The sequence below is a fragment of the Bison bison genome, unplaced genomic scaffold, assembly GCF_000754665.1.
Source record: "Bison bison bison isolate TAMUID 2011002044 unplaced genomic scaffold, Bison_UMD1.0 scf7180017864119, whole genome shotgun sequence".
Classification (NCBI taxonomy): domain Eukaryota; kingdom Metazoa; phylum Chordata; class Mammalia; order Artiodactyla; family Bovidae; genus Bison; species Bison bison.
This window is the reverse complement of record NW_011494691.1, coordinates 234,913-258,673: the sequence shown is the minus strand read 5'-3', so window position 1 is coordinate 258,673 and position 23,761 is coordinate 234,913. Positions and strand designations below refer to the sequence as shown.

The following is a 23,761-nucleotide window of genomic DNA, read 5'->3' as shown; positions in this document are numbered from 1 at the left end:
GAGTTGGGCAAACTACAGGCAGGCCAAGTCCAGCCAAGCATCTATTCTGTAAATAAAGTCTTACTGGAGCACAGTCACACCTGTTCATGTGCTAATTGTATACTAATTGGCTGCTTTCACACTCCCAGGCAGAGTTGTGGATTTGCAACAAAGACCACAAAGCCTAAAGTATTTCCTCCCTGTCCCACTAGAGAAAAGGTCTCTGGGAATTCCCTGGTTGCCCAGTGGTTATGATTCTTCCCTGTCCCCGCTGAGAGCCCCGGTTCAATCCCTGGTCAGGAAACTAGGATCCCACAAGCAGCCACAGAACACCCCCCAAAAAAGAAAGGGTTTCCTGCTGGGCTCCAGGCTGGTACCTAGAAACAGCATGGGCTCTGCCTATCATCAGCTTTTAGCCAACATTGCCAAATGCCTCCCCAGAGTGGCCACACAAACTTACCCTCCCAGAAACAGAATATGAGGCCCCCCTCCTTCATATCCTCTACTTCCAAAGGTCTGCCAGTCTGATGCTTGTGAACTGGTTTCTCATTGCTTTTTCATGTTTGGCTCTTTAAACATGTATCACTTATTCATTCAACAAACATCTATTAAGGGATTATTGTGTGCCTGGTACTATCTAGATAAAGCTGCTCCCTTTGACAAGAGAAAAAACTAAGCTACTCAGTGTTAGAATCACAATTCAAACATGGTGGGTGGTGAGGCAAGATGGTTGCGTGTGGGTGGTGCAGGCATACCCTGGAGAGGTTAGCACCATGAAAAATGATCAAACAGCTGACTATTCTGCAGGCCTGAGGATGCTCAGTTGAGAAATAAAGCAACAATTTGGCTCTCTGCCCACAGCTTCTCACAATCAGGGGCACTTCCATCGTAATTCTTAGCAAAAAGGATCTGTATTTCACACAGGCATCATTAAAATCGTTTAGTAATTAAACTGGTTTCCTATCTTCTCTTTTGACCTTAGAATATAAAACATCTGCAATTATAAGAGAAAAAGTGAATGTGAGAAAGAAACTGTCCATAAATGATACAGCAAGACATACAGCTTTATTATTTAAAGTTATCAAGAGAGCCAATAAATAAAGGGAAAGGGAGGTGGAGTGTCAGAGCAGTAAATCTTCATATGTCCACCAGGAAGTCAATAAATAATGCCTATGGCTGTAGGCAATCAAAAAATCTGTAGAAAGATGGGGCAAGCTCTGAACAGACAAACAGCTGGGGCCTAGGACATGAGGTTACAAAAATGTGGGCCTGGGAGTGCTTTTTCTTTACAAACCTTTATAAGCATTTCTTTTTAGTACTGTCTAATTTTTAAACTAGACATGTATGCATGGCTTTATTAATTTTTAAGTTGAAGTACAAGAAGTACAAAAGAGAGTTTCTGAAATAATTACAGATGAAGTGACATGTGTATAACAATCTGAGATAAGGAGTAGAGGTCAGTGGAAATGGAGGTTTTTTTCATTAGCCATGAGATTTTAATTGTTGAAGTGAGGAGATATGTCTCTTTCTACCTTTATATGTAATTTTATGTAGTTGAAATTTTCCATAATAAAAAATTTTTTAAAAAGAAAAACGGGCAACGAGCTATGAGTCAGACATATGAGGATTAAATTCAGCTTGGATGCCTAGTCCTGTAGGCAAGTTCCTGTACTCTCTGGGCCTCAGTTTCCCCACTGGGAGGCTGGGTGGCCGGGTTTGGTCATGGCATGCAGAGGTAGCAATCTGAGTCAAGGGCTGGAACCTGGAAAGGCCTTCATCTGTTCAGGAAAATAGTTCAGCCCACAGCTGGGGAGAGGAGAAAGAAAGCCAGAGTGAAGAGCAGGGTCAAGTTGTCAGGGTTTAAATAAGAGCACACCCCTGAATAAATTCAAATTTGCTCTTAGTAAGTTCATGCCAGCAGAAAGGGAAATGGGAAGTTGGAAAGCATTTGTTTCAAATGTAGAAAGTGGAGAGACGCAGAGAGAAGTCCCAGAGGGAGACCAGCTGGCTGCCCAAACAGAGCCTCCCAGAGTCACCATATCTTGAAATGCTTGTGCTCAAAACTCTGATTTTATTAGGGCATCTGTAGAAATTAGGGCCAGCTCATGACAAAGAAACCCTTCTGACATGTATAGCCAGGATTACATCTGCCATACTGTGGCGGTTAAACTCTTTGTTCAAAGCAAGTCCAAGGTAACTGAGGCAGGATGTTGGGGGCTGTGGAATGAAGGAGGCCTCCAGGGAGGGTGAAGACAAGGGAATTCTGTCCTCCCATGACAGAGGGCAGCCTCTAGGGACTAGGACCTCCTGATTGCCCAGCACTGTGAACACCAGCACCCACACCAGCCTCTTGCTCCACACTCCTCCGACCTCTCCTACTAAGACTTCTTCTCTCAGATGGACTGCAGTGTAATGATGAGGTCAAAACTCATATGCAGTACGGACTCAGGAGGGTTTCCCCAACCTCAACTTCCCCAGAAAGACCGAAATTAGCCTTCAGTGTCCCTGATTCTCCCTGGATGCCCAGTGGCTGTGACTATGCTTGAGATGAGCTGTCCGGGAGGTGACTTTCTTCACTACCTGATGACATGTCCCCTGACTCCACCTGCGGGTGCTACCTTAACTCATTCCGTGGGCTTCATATTTTCCATCTACAGGTAACAACTAGCAGGTTGAACTAGAAAAGAGATGATTAGGACTCAAACCAAGCTGGATGAGGGATGGGAATGGAGTGACGCATGTCAATGTAGGGAACTGTTATGTTTGATTTGGGACTGAGGGGAGGGGCCGAAGGTGATTCTCAGGTTGGAAGTAGGTACAACACTGGCTGTGCCTTTAGGGGCTCCCCTGTCTGGTTGTCCCTGAAGAAGCAGCACCATTTCTGGGCCCATGTATCCATCTCATCCTGTACCACACACTGTGCTGGGGATGGAACAACAGCAGAACAGAAAAGCAGAAAAGCCTGACCTCAATGAGTTTATACTCTGGCAGCAAGTAAATCAAGAAACAAAAATTGGTAATAATTATAAGCTGTGATGGGCTCCTCTGGTAGCTCAGGTGGTACAGAATTCGCTGCAATGCAGGAGACCCCAGTTCAATTCCGAGGTTGGGAAGATCTCCTGGAGAAGGGATAGGCTACCCACTCCAGCATTCATGGGCCTCCCTGGTGGCTCAGACAGTAAAGCATCTGTCTGCAGTGCAGGAGACTTGGGTTCAATCCCTGAGTTGGGAAGATCCCCTGGAGGAGGGCATGGCAACCCACTCCAGTATTCTCCTGGAGAATTCCCATGGACAGAGGAGCCTAGTGGGCTGTGGTTAATGGGGTCACAAGGAGCCGGACATGACTGAGGAACTAAGCACATATAGCTGGGATAAGTGTTTCAAAGAAAGGGAACAAGGCAGAGAGAGGAAGAGTGGAAGAAGATCCTGCCTTAGGAGAGGAGATCACGAGAATGGAGCCACCCACACAAAGAGGAGAGAGCAGTCCAGGCTGAGGAGTCACTGCCCACCAAGGACTCAAGGCAGGAGGGAGGCCCGCATGGCCCACAAGCTTTAACCTGTGAGCAGTGGGAAGACCGTCACACCTGCAGGGCCTTGAGGGCTGCTGTCAGGAGTTTGGGTTTTATTCTAACCAAAAGAAACACTGCAGAAGAGTTTTTATTTAATCACAGCAACATGATCTGATGTGAAGGGTTGAAGAAAATCTCCCTGGAAGCAGGATGCAGCACGGACTCAAGGAGAGGAGGACACATGGATTAGGAGGATGGTGTCTTGGGGTCAGACAGCATGACGGGATGTACACCAGGGTGCGGGTGGAAATGTGAGATGCAGATGGATTTGAGGTACACTGGGGCAGGAGTGGGCGTAAAGCTGACTAACCTTGGTGTTGGATTAGATGTGGCAGATGAGAGAAAATGTGATGTCAAGACTCTGGTCTTTGGGTAGGTGTTGGTACTGTTTACTGGCATGGAGAAGTGGGGGGGCGGTATTTGAGGGAAAAGAAATTCCGTTTTAGTCAAGTTAAGTTTGTTAAGTGGAGAAGATGTCAAGGGGAGAATGGTACACAAGCCTGGAATAGAAAGGAACGTTCTGGGCTAGAGACAAAAATACAGAAGTCGTCGCATATACATTTCAATCCATGCAAATGAATCAGATCACTTATGACTATAAAGAACAAACCCAAAGACCCAATCCTGAGAAACTCTAGCATTTAGAGGTCAGAGAAGAGAGAAAGATTTCACAAAGGAAAAAGTCAAAAGCTGGCCAAAAAGTAGAAGGAAGAGTGGGGGAGAGTGGCTCATGGGAGCCAAGAGAGGAAAGCATGTCTTGTGACAAACGCAATAGGCAGGTCAGGATGAGCACAGAGATGCATCTGTTTGGCTTGGAGATATGGTGGCCTTCGCCATCTTGATGAAATTGCAGTAAGAGTTGGGTGTAGGGACACATGATGATTTCTTGTTCATTTATTGCTGAAAACAAGTCATTGTTGCTGTTGTTCAGTCACTAGGTCTTGTCTGACTCATGATCCCATGGACTGGAGCACAACAGGCTCCTCTGTCCCCCATTATCTCACAGAATTTGTTCGAATTCATGTCCACTGAGTCAGTAATGCCATCTAACCATCTCATCCTCTGTCGTCCCCTTCTCCTTTTGTCTTCAGTCTTTCCCGGAATCAGGTTCTTTTCCAGCGAGTCAGCTCTTCACAGCAGGTGGCCAAAATATTGGAGTTTCAGCTTCAGCATCACTCCTTCCAATGAATATTCAGGGTTGGTTTCCTTTAGTGTCAACTGGTTTGATCTCCTTGCTGTCTAAGGGACTCTCAAGAGTCTTCTCCAGCACCACACTTTGAAAGCATCAATTCTTAGGCTCTCAGCCAACTCACATCCATACATGACTACTACAAAAACCATAGCTCTGACTCTGTAGACCTTTGTCAGCAAAGTGATGTCTCTGCTTTTTAATAACGCTGTCTAGGTTTGTCATAGCTTTCCTTCCAAGGAGCAAGGTCTTTTAATTTTATGGCTGCAGTCACTATACACAGTGATTTTGGAGCCCAAGAAAATAAAATACGTAACTGCTTCCACTTTTCCCCCAGCTATTTGCCATGAAGTGGTGGGACTGGATGCCATGATCTGAGTTTTTTAATGTTGACTTACAAGTCAGCTTTTTCACTCTCCTCTTTCACCCTCATCAAGGGGCTCTTTAGTTCCTCTTCACTTTCTGCCTTTAGAGTGGTATTATCTGCATATCCGAGGTTGTTGATATTTCTCCCAGCAATCTTGATTCCAGCTTGTGACCAACCCTGACATTTCACATGATCTACTCTGCATAGAAGTTAAATAAGCAGGGTGACAATATACAGCCTCGTCATACTCCTTTCCCAATTTTGAACTAGTCAGTTGTTCCATGTCCGGTTCTAACTGTTGCTTCTTGACCCACATACAGGTTTCTCAGGAGACAGGTGAGCATTTATTCTAAACTTGAAAGTCAAACAAATGTGAGAAGTGTTTCCAGGGTTCTTACATCTGCCAGTGTACCAGCTGAGTCTCATTTCCCAGAGCCCAGTCTTACCCACTTCCTCCCCTTCTGCAGCTCTGTCTGCTGGGATGTCAATATCATTAACTCCGAATAAAGCATTCATTATACCCTTGAGCCAAAACAATAAACCCTTTTGAAAATGCTGCTCATCCTTGCCCTTTTTGAAACACAGTGATAGTCAAATCCCTCACCTGCCCTGCTTCACATGCATCAGCTCACGTGATTCTCACAGCTACCCCAGGAGGCAGAGCATGGCATTATCCACATTTAATGGATGAGGAAACTGAATCTTAGATAACTTATCCCAGCAACTGGCCCAAACTGGTGAGGGAGGAGCTGGGGTCAAGAATAGGCCAACATGTTCATTGCCTACACACCATTTACACTGTGTGGAGAGTTGCAGATGTGGTCACCAGAGAGGTGGGGAAGGGGATTGACTTAGATGTAGGATAACCCAAGGAGGAAGGAAGGGAGGCATCAAGGGCCAGTTTGTTTTTTTGTTTGTTTGTTTTTTGTTAGTCGCTCAGTCATGTCCAACTCTTTATGATCCCATGGACTGTAGCCTGCCAGGCTCCTCTGTCCATGGAATTCTCCAGGCAAGAATACTGGAGTGGGTAGCCATTCCCTTCCCCAGGGGGATCTTCCTGACACAGGAATTGAGCCTGGGTCTCCTACATTGCAGGCAGATTCTTTACTGTCTGAGCCACCAGGGAAGCCCCCAGTGGCTCCACCTGAAAGCCTAGGGTTCGTCCTTAATTCCGCTCTCTCATGTCCCCTGAAACTGCTCCATCCCCACCTCCTCCCTAGTCAAAGCACCATCACCTCTCCTGGGTGAATGCAGAAGCCCTTCAGCTGGGCCCTCGGCATGGCCCCCAGTGTCCTACAGCTTCCTTCCTGCAGGAGTCAGAGGGGTCCACTTACCATGGGGGTCACCCCTGTGCCTGTTCACAAGCTTCCAGTGACTTCCCAGCAGAGGCCATCTCCTTTCCACTCTTCCCAAGACCTTGACCCTGAGGTCTGTCCTCTGCCTGCCTTTCTAACCATGTCTCCTACCATACCTGCTAATTCCCCAAAACCAGCTCATAGCCAGCACAGAGGAAATCATCATCACCTGCTGGAGACATGGAGGCAGGAATGAGTGAGTGAATAAAGCAGCTTCATAGACAAAGCCATGTTCAAGATGAGCGCTAAAGTGGGGAAGACTTTCTCAGGTGGCCAGGTTCGGGATAGAAGACCAAGTGTTCTAGGCAGAGACCACAGTGTGGGCCAGGAAGCAAGGAGGGCCAGGAGCAGCTTGGGGGCAGCCTGAGAAGGACTGGAGGCAGGTCTGTGCAAAGCAGAGGCTCTTAAAGTCCAACGTGCATTGTAATCCCCTGGAAAGCTGGTTAAAACAGAGATCATTAGGACCCACTCCAGAGATTCTGACTCAGACGTGGGAGGTAGGGTCTGAGAATTTGCATTCTCTCAAGTTTCAGGTGATGCTGATCCTGCTGGTCCAGAGGGACCAACCACACTTTGAGAACCACTGGGGGAAAGTCCGCTAAGGAAGCCTCCACGTGGAGGCACGGATGAAGATAGGTCCAGGGATGTCAGATGAGACAACTGCAGGCCACCCCCGGAGCAGCTTGAACTCACACAGCCAGTGGGCAGCCCCTCCCACCAGTACCACCCCCCACAGAACACACCCCTGCCCACCTGGATCTCTGACTGCCATTTCCCTGCTAGTCAACCCCAGCTACTCTCATCCACAGCATTTTAGGCTTTGCAGGTGACTTTTGTTTTTGCTTCTAGCAAAACCAATGGGTCCTAATCCCTCAAAACCAGCTAATCTCACATAGCAATTTGTCCTATTGCTGCTATGACGGTGTTTCTTTTTAACAGAAGTGGTATTAAGTTACATGGCCTTGATGGTAGGGGCAGCTCTGGGCAGCTCTGGCCAGTGGGACAGAGAGAAGGATGTCACCTGCTGGTGTCTCCAGCATACCTGGGGACAAGCTGCCAGCCTGCCCTCCCTTAAGTCTGTCCTTGAGAGCAACTGTTACATCAGTTTATGTTATACTTTTCTCCTACTAGAAAAGTGCACGGGTGTGGCCCCAGGGTCATGAATAAGCATGTTTGCATTCCCAGCATCAGTCAGGGACTGCACATCTTAGTGTGTGGTATTTTTATTGCCTTCTCCCCAGAAAAAAAAGGTGATTGGAGAAGTGAGGTCAATTTGCATCCACTCTAGCCATAAATCCAGATAGCTAACACATGCCTCTTGCAGTCTTAAATACAAATGACCTCTGCTGTCTAGGGCCTGACAGCAAAGCATGCAGCCGCACGAGCCCTCTGATCCTTCAGAGTCGGACCACAGATCTGCCTCAGCTCTTCCCAGCTTACAGAGCTCAGAAATGAAAGCTCGGGGACTTAAAGTGGGAGATGGCTTGGGCTGATGGTTAGCATTCTCACACACAGTAGGGAAGATGTCTCTTTGTCTTCATGATGGAGTCCAAATAGGAACCGGGAATCCTGACTCTTCTGTGTTACAGCAAAGACAGAAAACAGTCCTCCACAACACAGTCTCTCTTGATTCTGATGTGTCTTTTGGTTTCCAAAACTGATGACAAAGATTTGCACACTTTCAAGTCACATTAACCTGGCTTAGCCTTCTGGCTCTGCCACATTCCTGCTGTGGCATTGCTAAGGTTAATTGCTAAGGCAATTAACATATGCCTTAGCATCCTCATCCGTAAAATGGGTGTATTGATATCAGTATAGGGGGGATTGGAGGAGGGCATGAGCATTTAGTGAAGTTGTGGATGTAAGTACTAAGTGGGAGATGGGGTACTGTTGGTAAGCTGAGATCTGTTTAACAGCTGGCTCTCCATGGATAAAAGGTTCTGTGGTACAATATTTGCCAGTCTCCCTAGTGGAGCTACTCTCACCCAGTGACATCAAGCTACCCACACAGATGCATAGCTGGGAAGAGATGCATGCAGGACAGTGGTACACAGTTTCACCTGTCTATTAAAGAAAAATGCACAACCTAAGAGTTGAGAATTAAGTTTTATTTGGGGTCCTACTGAGGACTAGAGCCCAGAAGACTGCCTCTCGGATAGCTCTGAGGAACTGCTTGGAAGAGGTAGGGTAAGCTGCAGGATATAGGAGCTTTATGCTAGAAAACAAACATCAAAAGATTACTGCTAATCATAAGAAACTGACATCTCAAGCTGATGATTTCAGTGCTTTTATATATAAAGGGAGATGAAGAGTCTGAGCTCATTGAAATTATTCCTTCAATATGCATCTTAACTATCTAAGGCCAGTATCCAAAGCACAGAATGCTTCCTATTTTCCTCCATCCTAGGTTCTTAGGGTGCACCATGGGGGTAGGGGGCAGCTGCAGTGGCTAATGGCTTGGTCTTTTTAGAACTATTAATAGAATGGCAGGCAACATTCTTTGTTTACTGGAATGGCAAGCAATGTTCCCTGTCCACACATCACTATAGATATAATAGAAACAAATAACCTCAAAAGCAGAGATGACAGTCAAATATAGTAAAACAATTTGGAACTGATGAGTATTCATTACTTTTTTATTCTGAGTATTTATTACTTTTGCTTTTAATATAATTTATGTAATTGCAGGGCTTCCCTGGTGGCCTAGATGGTAAAGAATCTGCCTGCAATGCAGGAGACCTGGATTCAACCCCTGGGTGGGGAAGATCCCCTAGAGGAGGGCATGGCAATCCACTCCAGTATTCTTGCCTGGAGAATCCCCATGGCAGAGAAGCTGGGGGGCTACAGTCCATGGGGTTTCAAAGAGTTGGACATGACTGAGTGACTAAGCACAACACAGCATATGTAATTGTAAGTTCACATAATTAAAATTTTCGTGATGGCTATGTTTAACAACCAGCTCACAAAACTCCTGAAATAGTTAACAGTCTGCCCTGGCAAGCCAGTACAAGCCAGTCCAAGCCAGCGCCAGCACAGGGGGCGGGCAGCACACGTGTGGATGGGCAGTAAGTCCGACTTCCCTTCCTCTTCCTTTTCTGTCCTCAGCCCCAGAGAAGATGGTTTTCCCAGATATAGAGACAAAGATGGTCCCTGTTCCACTGCAGGCTCTGTGCTTACTTTTGGCCTCGGCCACAATCCCAGTCCTCAGCCTGTGCTAAACCTCATCTGAGTCCCAGCCCTGGACCGGCCTCCCGGCCCTTTCCTGGCTGCGGGCGCTGAGCCACCACTGACATCCAGAGGCCGTGGCCTCTGCGGGGCTGAGGGACCACAGGAGGACAGAGGAAGGCTTTCCATGGCTCAGCCCTGGCTGGAGGTCTATTTTAGGATCCCATCTGTGGACATGGGGTAGTACCGCCAGCCAATTGTGCTTTGGCAAGTTGGGACCTATAATTAGCCTCTGCCTGAGGCTCGAATAAACCCCTTGTTGTTACTAAACAACAGTGAAAGCAGGAAGGTCCCCAGCTTCCAGGAGCCCAGCGCTGCCCAGCCTCCTCAGACAGAACCACTTCATCTGCTGGGCAGCGTCCAAACGGTCCCAGGCCGCCTCCAGTCCTCATCCGGGGTGAGGAGGAGAAGCAAGGGCAGGGTCCCAGCCTTGCCTCCCATCAGCCGGCATCTTCTACCGACTCCTGCGCCGGGGCTCCTGGCAGTGTCCTACTTAGAGTCTGCAGTCCACCGGGTAGATGTCACTGATTCCCACAAGCCACACCCCAGCTGTAACGCAGCACATGTAAGCACTAGTGTGTTTATTCTGGACAACCAGACATAGGTGACTGCATCCCCAAGCATCTTTCTGCTTTTCCAGATTTGTGTGCCTCTGAACATGGTACACACATACTGCCACTCATGCCCCAGGGCTGGGTTTTGTTTTTAACTTTTTCTGTCCAACCCCTCGGTCCCCAGTTTTAAAAGCAGACACAAAATGGAGCTGTACCCAAGAGAATAGTTTAAACCTGGAGCTCCCTCACTGGCTCGCCCCACCTTAGTCTTTATATATATATATACTTATTTATTTATGGCTGCACTGGGTCTCCCTTGCTGCCCAAGGGCTTCAGTAGTTGCACATCCGCCCTAGAGCATGTGGGCTTCAGCAGTTGTGGTGCACAGGCCCAGTTTCCCTACAGCACGTAGGATTTTCCCAGACCAGGGATCGAACAAGTGTCCCTTGCATTGGCAGGTGGATGCTTAACCACTGGACCACCAGGGAAGTCCTGCAGTAGTCATTGTTTTATTCCTTGTCTTAAAGGTGGTCTTCCAGATGGTACAAGCTACAGCCTGTTCTGCCCACATCGGCCCCACATGGCCATATAGTTTAGAGCACTTCTGAAGCCATCTTCTCTGTATCAGGGCTTCTGAGCCCACAATCTGGACACCTTCTATGCCTCGAGGTCCCATACCAGGGTGTAATATTTGCCAGGGGTACAATTGTGAGAAAATGAGCAGAGTGAGTGCCCTGAGCTTCAAATTCATCATCTGCAAGGTGGCATCACTGAGCACCCAGAGACAAGGAAAGGGGCTCCTGATGTGGGAGTGGCAGTGTGTGAAGAGGACGAAGAGAGGGCTGGGTCAGAGCTGCCAGAGATAGTGCTCAGAGGCCTCACTTAGCCAGAGCCCTTGAATGAACTATATTCAACAACATAATTATGTCTTCTTATTGTCTGTATTCTTGATGCTCTGACATCTGGGGCCTCATTAACAGGCACAGACTGCGCTTTCACGGGGCTAGCAAATCCTAGAGATAGTAACCACTTACCTGGGACAATGCCTTTGAGATGCAAATCAGCCCTTTCTGAGTCAGTACCCCAACCTGATTCCCATTGCTGGCTCGCACCTTCCAGGAGGCAATATTCCTCTGCTCCGACCACCCAGGGCTAGGTACCAGAAAACTGGGGACCACCACTATAGCATAGAGACCACTGAAATTATTTAAACCAGCCAGTCCCAGCTGCTTACCTTGCCATGCCCATTTCTTCCCATGAAAACCACAATAAAACCTTTACCCATGCTTTCCCCTCACCCCTTCCTGACCAACCCTGGTGCTTCTCCAGATGTTGATGGAATGGCCACCACAAGCCAGAGCTTAGGGACACAGCAATGAACAAGGGGCTGACCTGGGGAGGGCCACTTCAGCACGATGAGATGAGACTTTGCTGGGGAAACAGGAAACACAGTGTGGACCAAGTCCCAGCTCCAGGTGGAAAGAATGGTGCTCTTCTGATCCAGTAGGGCCGTCCTGTGTGGTTTGTCCACTCCATTGATTTTCCCAACAGCAACCTCATCTTCTCGCTGCTCCAGCCCCACCCTGACACACACAGGGGAGAAGGAACCTGGGGTCTCCTTCTCCCCATTCTTTCTCATCTCACTCTAGTCTCTGACCTCTGGTGCTGGAAGTCCTCCACCAAGTCAGCAAAGAACTCATTAATTGCAACTCATTAATTTTTAAGAGCAAAGGACTGATAAGAGCTTAAAACAGTCGTTTGCATCATTTTATTTTTTCAATTTTACATATTTTTATTAAAGATAACTTGTGCCGTGCTTAGTCGCTCAGCCATGTCCAACTCTTTGTGACCCCATGGACTGTATCCCTCCAGGCTCCTCTGTCCGTGGGATTCTCCAGGCAAGAATACTGGAATGGGTTGTCATGCCCTCCTCCAGGGGATCTTCCCAACCCAGGGATTGAACCCATGTCTCCTGCATTGCAGGCAGATTCTTTACTATCTAAGCCACCAGGGAAGCCGAAAACATAACTTACATATAATAAAATACACAAATCTGTTAGGTACAACTTAACAAATCTTTACCTATTATGTGTGTTAATCACTCAGTTGTGTTCAGACACAACTCTTCATGACTCCATGAAGTCAAGAACACTAGTATTCTAGTTAAGAATACTGGAGTGGGTAGCCATTCCCTTCTCCAGGGTATCTTCCCAACCCTCGGATCAAACTCAGGTCTCCTGCATTGCAGGCAGGTTCTTTACCATCTGAGCCACCAGGGAAGTCCCTTTACTTACTATATATCTGTGTAATCATCAGATCCAGATATGGGACTTCTGGTTTCTTTACATTTTATTTACTTATTTTTGGCTACGCTGGGTCTTTGATGCTTTGCGCAGGCTTTCTCTAGTTGTGGCGAGTGGGGGCTACTGCTCACTGCAGTGCAAGGGCTTCTCGCTGTAGTGGCTCCTCTTGTTGTGGAGCACAGGCTCTAGACACTCTGGCTTTGGTATTTGTAGCACACAGGCTCAGTAGTTGTGACATGTGGGCTCTGCAAAGTGCAGGCTCAGTAGTCGTGGTGCACGGGCTTAGTTGTTCCGTAACGTGCGGAGTCTTCCCGGATCAGGGATCAAACTCACGTCCCCTGCATTGGCAGGTGGGTTCTTTACCGCTGGGCCATCAGAGAAGTCCCTGGAACATCTTCATCACTCCAGAAAGTTTTCTCAGGTTTGCTTCCATTTTTAAAAAATTTTATTATTTATTTATTTTTTTGGCTGTGCTGGGTCTTCATTGCTGTGTGAGCTTTTCTCTAGTTGTGGCAAGCAGGGGCTTCTCTATTGCAGTGTACAGGCTTCTCATTGTGAGGGCGTTCTTGTTTCAGAGCACGGGGCTCTAGGGCATACAGATTTCAGTAATTGCAGCTCCCTTGCTGTAGAGCATGGGCTCAGTAATTGTGGCACATGGGCTTAATTGCTCCGGGACATGTGGATCTTCCTGACTTAGGAATCAAACCTGTGTCTCCTGAACTGGCAGGCAGATTCTTTACCACTGAGTCACCAAGAGAGCCTCTTGCCTCCTTCTTAACATGTGTACACCCGTAGCGGATTCATGTTGATGTATGGCAAAACCAATACAATATTGTAAAGTAATTAGCCTCTAATTAAAATAAATAAATTTATATTAAAAAAATAAAATACCAGTTAGTTTGTCCCCCAGCCCAAACTGAAGATTATATAGAAGTCAATATGTAAAAAATATATATGTTTTTTAAAAGAAGCTTCTCAGGTTAAAAAGAGGACCATCCCCCCTAATTCCCACCTATGGGGATCTTGAGAGGTGTTATGGTCCAAGTGTGGAAAACCATTCTTCTCCATGAAACCTCTGAACTGTATGTGCAGTGTTTATGTTCACATGTATGTTTTCAGAGTGGACAGAATTCTAGTGCTGTCCAGCATAAATTTAAATGTAAATAGTTAACCTTAAATAAAATTGAATGCTCCCCCTCTGCAGTTGCCTTTACCACATTTTGAGTGTTCCATAGCCACGTGGGGCCACTTGTTGGCCCGCGCAGTATACGACAGTTCCATCATCACAGAAAATTCTGTTGGACAGCACTGGTCTGGAGAGTTTATCAGCTTCTCAAGACGTCCATGACCAGAAAATGTTAAGAGACACTAGGCTGAACCAGTGAAACTTTGTTTAAGGAGCCAGAAATTTCTCTGGAGAGCCAAAAGCTCATCGTTGTGAAAGAGGCTATGGACAAGTCTGCCTTAAGTAATCTTTTTGCTCCAAAATCCAACCCTAAAAGCCCTTAAAATACATCCAGATTTTATACTTTAGTGTCTATCTCCTCCTCTCTTAAAGAGGGACACTTGAATTCTAAAAATACTTGGCGTGAGAAAAGTTCTCGCAGTGCCCCAAAGCCTCTGTGCCCAGCATGAGGGCCCAGTGGGAAGTGGGAAGACGTGACAGTGACCTTGTCCTTTGGTGTGTGGTCGTTCTAGGTGGGCGAGGCGGTCCTGGAAAATGCACGGCTCATGCTCCAGACAGAGAATATCCAGGCGGGCGCGGACGACTTTAAGGAGAGGTAACATTCTGCAGCAGAGGGGACTGTCCCTCCACACCCAGGACTCCTGGGCCACTTGGGTAATGTGTCTGCAGCAGGCACCTCAGTGTCACAGAAGGCTGGGTGGAATAACAGTGGTCCTGGGAGAATCCAGAGCCAAGACCACCCTGCTCAAGCGCTCCTTGTAGACACAAATAGGTCTAAGACCTCAGAGATTTCACGAGTGTCACTTGGTTCAGAGCAGGGTTCTCAAAACTCATTGTACATTAGAATCACCTGAGAGGCTGATAGAACACACAGATGGCTGTGCCCACACTCAGAATTTCTGATTCAGTAGGTGGTACCTAAAATTCACATTTCTAACAAGGTCCCAATGATGCTGATACTCTGGTCCTGGGAACACACTGTGAGAACTACTGGTTTGGATCTATGCTTCTCAATTCCAGCTGCATATGAGAATTACCTGGACACTTGAAAGTGCCAGTACACAAGCCCCACAGGCTAATTAAACAGAGTCCCAGGGATGGGGCCAGGCCTCTGTATCTTTAAAGTTCCCCAGCCTTTCTTGATGTCCATCCAGCCTTGAGAACCACCTCTTTGGAGTCTAATACAGTATTTCCTAAAATGTGGCTGATGAATATCATTTTAAGTGGTATGAAGATTAACATTTTGTTTTTAGTGCTCATTGATCTTTATGTTACCTTCTGTTTAGGGCCCATGAAACTGTCTTTCCACTATAGTACTACCATTTATAGTATCAATTTAAAATTTATTTAATATAAAGAGCTTTTAAAGTTTGTTGATTTAATGTTTGCTCTTTAAGTAGACAAATTTGAGGAACAATAAAAAGTAAATAATGATAAAGGAGATAAACATTTAGGGCAAAATCCTGAAGGAGAGTGAGTTTTGCAAAACACTGGCCTAATGGAAAAGCAAAATGAAGATGCCCTTTTATGGATGAGCACAGTGATTTTGAGACTATTTTGTGGGGAAGGTGTCCTGGGAGTTGAGCAAATGGGTGAGTCATGGGCTTGTTATTCCCTAAACTGTCAAAGATGAAGAAGAAAGGCATATAGTTGGGAGACTGTAGGGAAGACCGTGATCCCACAGTCATTCTTATCTTAAGGAATGAGAAGGGTATTGTGATGAAACTCCAATACTTTGACCATCTGATGTGAAGAACTGACTCCTTGGAAAAGACCCTGATGGTGGGAAAGATTGAAGGCAGAAGGAGAAGGGGATGACAGAGGCTGAGATGGTTGGATGACATCACCAATTTGATGGACATGAGTTTGAGCAAGCTCTGGGGGTTGGTGATGGACAGGGAAGCCTGGCATGCTGCAGTCCATGGGGTCGAAAAGAGTTGGACATGACTGAGGGACTGAACTGAACTGTGATGAAAAAGGGAATCCCCACCATCTCCTCAGATCCCTAGTCTTTTCCTTTCTCTGACACCAAGCTATTCTACCTGCTAAAAGGCCTCCATTAGTGGCACTCTGGAGTCAAAGAGACTCTCAATCAGCCAGGGTTGCCGTTTACCCAACACAGTAGCCAATGTTACAGGTACACAAGGAAGCAGATCCATCATCCAGTCATGACAGCTCAGTGCACAATTAAAGACGAACACCAGTAAATAGCAAACCATTCACACTAAATTTAAGGTGGAATTTAATTAAGTGTGATGAAACAGGATCTGACTGAAATGTCTTTCATTCATTTATTCCTTTTGGCATTAATTCATACATTCATACATACCTTTGTCCTGCCATTCAACAGAATAGAATGTAAACTCACTGAAAGCAGAGATTTGATCTATTTTGTACCCCATTGTATCACCAGCTCCTAAAATAGAGAACATGAGACAGATGCTCAACAAACATTTGTTGAATGAGTGAATAAATGAGTTCAACATGTGTTTGAATGTCTGCTTATCCCAGGCCCCTTGCCAGATGCTGGGAGTGAAGTGAATCGGGCATGGTTCCTGACCTCAATGAGCCCACAGTTTAATGTCAAAGACAGAGGAGTGAGCAGACAGTGGTCTCACCGAGCATAGATGCCATCACTGAGATGAGCCCAAATGAGGGAGTGTTGGCAAAAGAGGTGATACCTGATTTGGATCCTGAACTTATGTAGAAGTTGACCAGGCAAATAAAGGACGCATGACTTCCCAGGCAGAATAAGCAGCATGTGGCAAGTTGGGAGGACATGAGAAGACATGGTGTGTTATTGCAATTCCAAGCAGCTTGGGAGACTGGGGCATGTAGAGCAAATGATCCTGGAGGACCACGTCAGCCATTCCAAAGGGCTCAGACATTATCTGAGAGCAGAGGAGACCCTCAGAAGGGGTCTGAGCAGTGGCTCATCATGACCAGACTTGAGCTTTAAAGGAAGCTTTGTAGTGGTAGAGAGAAGAGGCAGGCAAATGAGTAGGAAACAATGGGAGTTAAGGGTCTGGATTGGGACAGTGGTTGGAAAGTCAGTTTATCAGATTATTGAGGAGCCAGAGGATGTGACAAGACATCAGAGCAGAGAGATGACTCAGTGTGGTTAAGTGCAGTCACTCTGCAGGAAATACTGTGAGTCTGGGAAGACACTAGAAGGCAAGTGTAGTTTAGGGCTGGCCTGGGATGGTAGTAGTGGGCAGACTTGAGGGCTGGGTTGAAGAACTAACTGGCTGGATTTGAAAATTATCTACTTAGACAACCTGAAGAGAGAAGGTTAAAGGTAAATCCCAGGCTTTGAACTTGAGTAATTTAGAACACTGGTGATTCTTTGAATGAAATGGGAAATTGGGGAGGGAAAGCTTGTCTAAAATTCAGGCATTGATAATGAGTTTGGTTTTGAGGAAGCTGAGTTGAGTTGATGGTAGAGCAGTCAAGCAGAAGTGATGAGATGCCATGGACACCGTCATGTCAGGGAGGCCTGCAGGTCAAGGCAAGACGGTTCTGGGTGCCATGAGCACCCAGGGGTTCTAACTGAAGCACCACTCAAAGAAGGGTGGTAAAAAAAAAAAAAAAAAGGCTAAAAGTTTAACAGCAGCCTTGGGGGATGTCATGGAGATATTTCAAATCCTCAGAGGACTTCCCAAAAAATGGTCCTTAGGGAACCAAAACATCCAGTAATGCTGAATGGATCATGTGCTGGAAGGGACCAGGCTCCCTGGACAGGTGAGCAAAACACTGCAGAGGCAGTGAAGGAGTCTTCCAACCTGGGTCAAAAGGGAACAATCCCCATTATATGAGTGGCTTTCCATTTCAGCTGGAGGGACAGGATTTGTCTCCAAAGGGACTAAATGTCAATAAGAATAAATCCTTCAGAAAAGAATACATTTGGGTAGAAAATGTGATCCCACATATAGAACACAGAAATAATGCTTCAGAAACCACCCTTGAGTGCTGATCCAAAGACACAGGTCCAGCTCTCAGGGAAGTCTCTGGTGGTATGTCACAGGGCTCTGTCCTCAGTCTCCTCATTTACTGTTTTTAACTGCAAGGTGCTTGAAAGCAGATGTGACCAAATGACCCATGATCCAAAGCCAGTGGGGGTGGTGAAGAGTAGACTGACAGAATCATGATTCTGCTCCCAACACATTGGAATAATAGGCCAATGAAACTGTAAGAGGATAAGCATGAACTCCTATTTTGGGATTCAAATAATAGGTACACTTAGAGAAGACAGGAAAACTGGGTTTCAAGCAGTTCTTATGAAAAATGTTCAGGGGTTCTCCTTGATTAGTCCAGCAAATACAGCTGGTCAAACTGAAACAAACAAACACAAACAAAAACTCACAATGCAAATCTTAGGGTTTGTGATGAATAGAATTAAAGGGTTTAAACAAAGGGGCAGACATTCCCACAGGACTGTGAACTGATCAGGCAATATCTGGAGTTTTACATTTTGTTCTCTGTATCACATTTTAAGAAGGATGTAGACCAGTGAGTATTTCTAATCATTCCACAAATATATCTTAAACCTGGTGCTGGGAAAACAAAACGGAAAGGGTCATAGACCCTGCCCTCAATAATGATGGATATGAAAACTGATTTACGTGAAGAATGGAGGAAGGGAGGGGAATGTTTAACCTGAAGAAGAAAGGTCTTGGAGGGGTCGAGGGGATGGAGACGGGATGAGAGAGTGAGTAAGGGAATATCTCCAAATATTTGGGGACAGCCAGTGAAGGATTTGGGGGCAGCCAGTGAAGGATTTAGACTGACTTCAGGTGTTGCAGAGGATGGAATTCAGACTCTTACAGGAATGGAAACTAAAGCTCTTGAAGGAGGCAATTTGCAATAGTTAGAATCATTCAAAAATGGCCTGGTGGCCTTGGGCAATGAGGTCCCATTGCTGGAAGTTTTGAAGCCGAGCCTGCATGATCACCTATCAATAACACCATCAGGGGATTGTCACCTGCAATCAGTTCAGTTCAGTTTAGTTCAGTCGCTCAGTCGTGTCCGACTCTTTGCGACCCCATGAATCGCAGCATGCCAGGCCTCCCTGTCCATCACCAACTCAAGGAGTTCACCCAGACTCACGTCCATTGAGTCAGTGATGCCATCCAGCCATCTCATCCTCTGTCGTCCCCTTCTCCTCCTGCCCCCAATCCCTCCCAGCATCAGAGTCTTTTCCAATGAGTCAACTCTTCGCATGAGGTGGCTGGAGTTTCAGCTTTAGCATCATTCCTTCCAAAGAAATCCCAGGGCTGATCTCCTTCAGAATGGACTGGTTGGATCTCCTTGCAGTCCAAGGGACTCTCAAGAGTCTTCTCCAACACCACAGTTCAAAAGCATCAATTCTTCAGCGCTCAGCCTTCTTCACAGTCCAACTCTCACATCCATACATGACCACTGGAAAAACCATAGCCTTGACTAGATGGACCTTTGTTGGCAAAGTAATGTCTCTGCTTTTCAATATGCTGTCTAGGTTGGTCATAACTTTTCTTCCACTGCAATAGTCAAATGCTAAAGTTCCTTAAAATTCTAAGACCTTAAGATGCTTTCTGGAATGAGAGGTATGAGACATCTCCCTTCTGTGGATAGATGAAGGTAACATGTGAAATGTGACTGAGTGGATGGTGGTGGAAGAGAGGAGCGACACTGGAAGAAATTGGAAAAAATGTTGGATAGTTGTTAGGAAAAAAGGCCTGTGCAAAGCAGTGATTGAAGTGACTCAGAGGTGATGGTTTCACACGTGTCTGTGCACGTATGTGTGTCTGTGTTAGTCACTCAGTAGTGTCTGACTCTTTTTGACCCCATGGACTGTAGCCCACCAAGCTCCTTTATCCATGAAATTCTCCAGGCAAGAATACTGGAGTGGGTAGCCATGCCCTCCTCCAGTGGATCTTCCTGACCCAGTTATCAAACCTGGGTCTCCTGCAGGCAGATTCTTTACCATCTGAGCTGCCAGATAAGCCCTGTGTTATTGCATAGTTCACATATAAATCCAGGTCTCCAGTTGCTATAGAAGAGAAAGGCACACCCCTTCTGATGCTGCAGTGCTGGGAGGGGATGGGCACCAGGGCCCCTGTTGCTGAAGCATGTGTGTTCCTAGGCGCGTCAATCCCCACCTCTCAGTTTGGCCCGGACCTGGCCCTCATCACTTGTCTATATCCCCCTCTTGGCTTCTGAAGACATCTGGGTTTGCAGCCACAGTCCTGAAATTTTACCTGGGCTCTTTGGAGAGAGGAACACGTTCTTCATTTTGAGATTATTAACACACAGCCTGGTAATTAGCAGATTCTCAGTAGTGTTTGTTAAAGCATCCTCAGGTTAAAAGGATGACAAATTAGAACAATGATGACAGTACTGGTCCCCTTACCTGGATATGGTCTCTTGGAGAAGCTTTCTCTAGAGCTCCTTGCTTCCAGTGCTCCATGAGGCTCATACTTTGTTAGCCCAGGTGCCCTGTTTTCAGCAGTTGGCTGCAATCATTTTCATTTTAATAAATCAATATGTAACAATTGCATTAACAGTGTCCTCAAACCCACTGAGGTGAAGGAAATGATAACCCACTCCAGTACTCTTGTCTGGAAAATCCTGTGGACAGAGGAGTATGGTAGGCTACAGACCATGGGGTTGCAGAGAGTCAGACATGACTGAGTGACTTCACTTTCTTTTCTTTCTTTCAAACCCACTGAAACACTGAATTCTAATATTCATTTCCTGACTATCCCATAATTAGCCTGTTGGTCACATTTATAATCTGCTTGTTTTGCTTTGAGGTTATCCAGTCTTGCTGATTGGGTTCTTTTACCTACAGGTACGAAAATGAGCAGCCATTTAGGAAGGCAGCAGAAGAGGAAATTAACTCTCTGTATAAAGTCATTGATGAAGCGAATTCATCAAAAATGGATCTGGAGAGTCAAATAAAAAGCCTGAAAGAAGAACTCGGCTTTCTGTCCAGGAGCTATGAAGAGGTAGGTGGGGACTGGGCTGTCTGCAGGTCCAGAAGCCCGCACCTGCCTGGCTGAGCTTCACAACATAAGTGACAACAGCCTTTCTGTGTCAATTGCTCTGGGCTGTGGGTAAAACACCAATTAAATATGATCAGATTCTTATAGTGGGTGAGGTTATCTGGAGTCTCAAACTCCAATTGCTTCAGGGACCAGGCAGGTACAAAAATGGGGAGGCAGCAGTGTATGATGGAATGTGCATTGAATTAAATGGAGCATCTTCCAAGGTTTCTAGCTCGGACCTTCATTCAACACTGGACAGAACAAACGAAATAACTCTGAGAGTAGATCCAGGCTGTGGCTTAGTCACACTTTATAATAAAATTAGGTCAGATCGGAGTGACAAGACCAAAGGGGCCCCCCAACGGTGATGTGGTCCAGTGTCCTGCAGAACTGTGCTGATTCTAAACTACATTGCACCTGTCACTGGTCCAAGATCTAAAATGCTTGCAGTTGAAAAAGTGAAAACCCACTTTACCATGTTCACATTGGGAAGTTACTTCTTTTGTCCAACCTTGAGCTAACCACTTCCTCCTGTTCTTAGTTCCATATTTGTCACCCTTTTTAAAAGGTACCCCTTTTTAAAAACGTCACAGCCATCTTTAACTTTCTTTCCGCCTACTCTGACTTGATGAAATTCATAAGTTTCATCTTGCTTTTGTTGCTTACTCTGTGTTGTGATTTATTTTGAGTTTTGCTTTGGGTGGGTCTGGGATTGTGAAGACCAACTTAAGAAACGCATCCTAGGGAAAAGAGAATATGGTGCCCAAGCTGCCTTTCTCTGTGAAGCCCCACGATTGGCAGCAGCAGACTGAGAAGCCAAGTTTCGCTTATGGAGCTGGGCTTTGGCCGCCAGAACGTCATGTCTTTTCTTTCTCCTCTTGAACTCACTGAGGTGTATGTTGTCATTTTCAGGATGTGAAAATGCTGTACAAACAGCTGGCAGGGTCTGAGCTGGAACAACTGAACGTTCCCATTGGCACTGGGCTGGATGACATCCTTGAGACGATCAGAATTCACTGGGAAAGAGATGTTGAAAAGAACCGGCTGCAGGCAGGAGCCTTGCTCCAAGCTAAGGTGAGAGGCAAGATCAGCACCCTCACTCTGCCCTCTGCAGAAGGAGGCCAAGCAAAGATGAATAGCAGCCAACATGTGAAAGAAGAAAAGCAACCATTTCAATCTCACTAGACAGAAAAAGACATGCAATTTACAGCAATAGTTTTTTGTTCACCTGTCTAAATGCAGAAAATGTTTAAAATGTTAATACTCAATGTTGGCAAGCATGTGGGTGCTCCCCTGAGTTCTTGGGAAGCACAAACCAGTCTGACGTCTTTGAGGAAGGGATTTGATGGTATGTATTGAGAGTCTTAAAATGCCCATACCTACCAATTGAATAATCTAGACTCCATTAAAGATATAATTGAAAATATAGATAAAGTTTACATCCATATATACCCAATGAAGCATTTATTATTACAAGGGTGAAAAAAAGCATTTATTATTACAAGGGTGAAAAGGGAGGAAAAACAGATAAATGTTTAACAGCAGGAGAAAGAGTAAGCCACAACCTGAGCATGCAATAGAATATCAGGCAATTATTAGAAATTAGATTTATGAAGCATTGACAGAAGTATGGGGACTGCTCAGGCAATAAGGTAAAATGGGGGTAATAAGGAGAGTAGAGAATGGTACGTACCAGGGGCCAGCAAACTTGCTCTAGAACAAGATAGTAAATACTGAGGCTTCCCGGGCCAGAGGTCCTCTGTTGCAGTACTCAGCTCTGCCACTGGTGTGAAAACTGCTGTGGACAAAGCACCAGTGAGCATGGCTGTGTTCCAATAACACTTTATTTTCAGAAACAGGAAGTGAGTGGGCCTGATTTGGCCTTTGGACTGTAATCGCTGACCCCTGCTATACACAGTGGGTAAAGCATTCAAACAAAGAAGCTAAGCCTCAAGAAAAAGTCAGAAGGAAGTTTATTATACTTCAATTATACCTTTATAATTATATAATTTAGGCCTTCCTTGGTAGTTCAACTGGTAAAGAATCCACCTGCAATGCAGGAGACCCTGGTTCAATTCCTGGGTCGGGAAGATCCCCTGGAGAAGGGATAGGCTACCCACTCCAATATTCCTGGGCTTCCCTGGTGGCTCAGATGCTAAAGAATCCTCCTGCAATGTGGGACACCTGAGTTCAATCCCTGGATTGGGAAGATCCCATGGAGGAGGGCATGACAACCCACTCCAGTATTCCTGCCTGGCAAATCCCCGTGGACAGAGGAGCAAGGTGGGCTACAGTCCATGGGGTTGCAAAGAGTTGGACATGACTGAGTGACTTAAGCACAATTATACCTTAATTAAGCTATAAAGAAAAGGTCTCCCTTTTTAAAAAAAATCAGAAAGAAAAAACCCTGTAATGTAAAGGTATTAGTGTTAGCGGTGGTTGTCTTTAAGCGAGGGACCCATTTCACGTTGTGGTGTGTTTTCTTTCTTGTTTTTTCATATTTCTCAAACTTTTCTTAAATAGTATGATTTATATTTGTGGAGGGAAAGCATCTTTTCTTAGACCTCAGAAATAAGGAAGGACTTAACCAGAAAATAGAGAGCCCAGGGTGTGCTCTCCCCTTCTGCATCTCCCACCAATTCATGACTCTAGAATTCTGAGCCAGAGGATGAAAGAGCAGAAGAGGAAGGGAAGCAGAAAGGAAGTGAGAAAAATTAGAATTTGAAAGAAGTCAAGAGGGTTGCTCTGAAGTCTTGGTGACCATTGAGTGGGTCTCAATCCTGACTGCACAGCAAAATTATTTCAGGGCACTTTCAAAAATACCCAGGCCAGAGACCAATTAAATCAGAAGGAGGAGAGGGACTTCCTGGCTTTTAAGCTCACTGATGGTTCTAACACATAGCCAAGGTTGGGGACCATGGGTTGATCAAATCGACCAAAAGAAAATGAGGAAGGCCTTTTCTGTTCTTTCTTTTCTCAGCCCTCCTCAACCCCTGCCCCATCCCACCT

At 45.9% G+C, this 23,761-nt stretch overlaps 1 protein-coding gene across 1 annotated transcript in view; it reads left to right on the top strand.

The window, feature by feature from the left end:
* Window positions 1-23,761, top strand: part of BFSP2 (beaded filament structural protein 2, phakinin) — a 77,120-nt gene that overhangs the window by 33,673 nt on the left and 19,686 nt on the right. Inside the window, exons 2-4 of the mRNA XM_010839569.1 lie at window positions 14,240-14,322; window positions 20,557-20,713; window positions 21,665-21,826. Coding sequence (XP_010837871.1) covers window positions 14,240-14,322; window positions 20,557-20,713; window positions 21,665-21,826 — 402 coding nt within the window. The remainder of the gene's footprint in view (window positions 1-14,239; window positions 14,323-20,556; window positions 20,714-21,664; window positions 21,827-23,761) is intronic.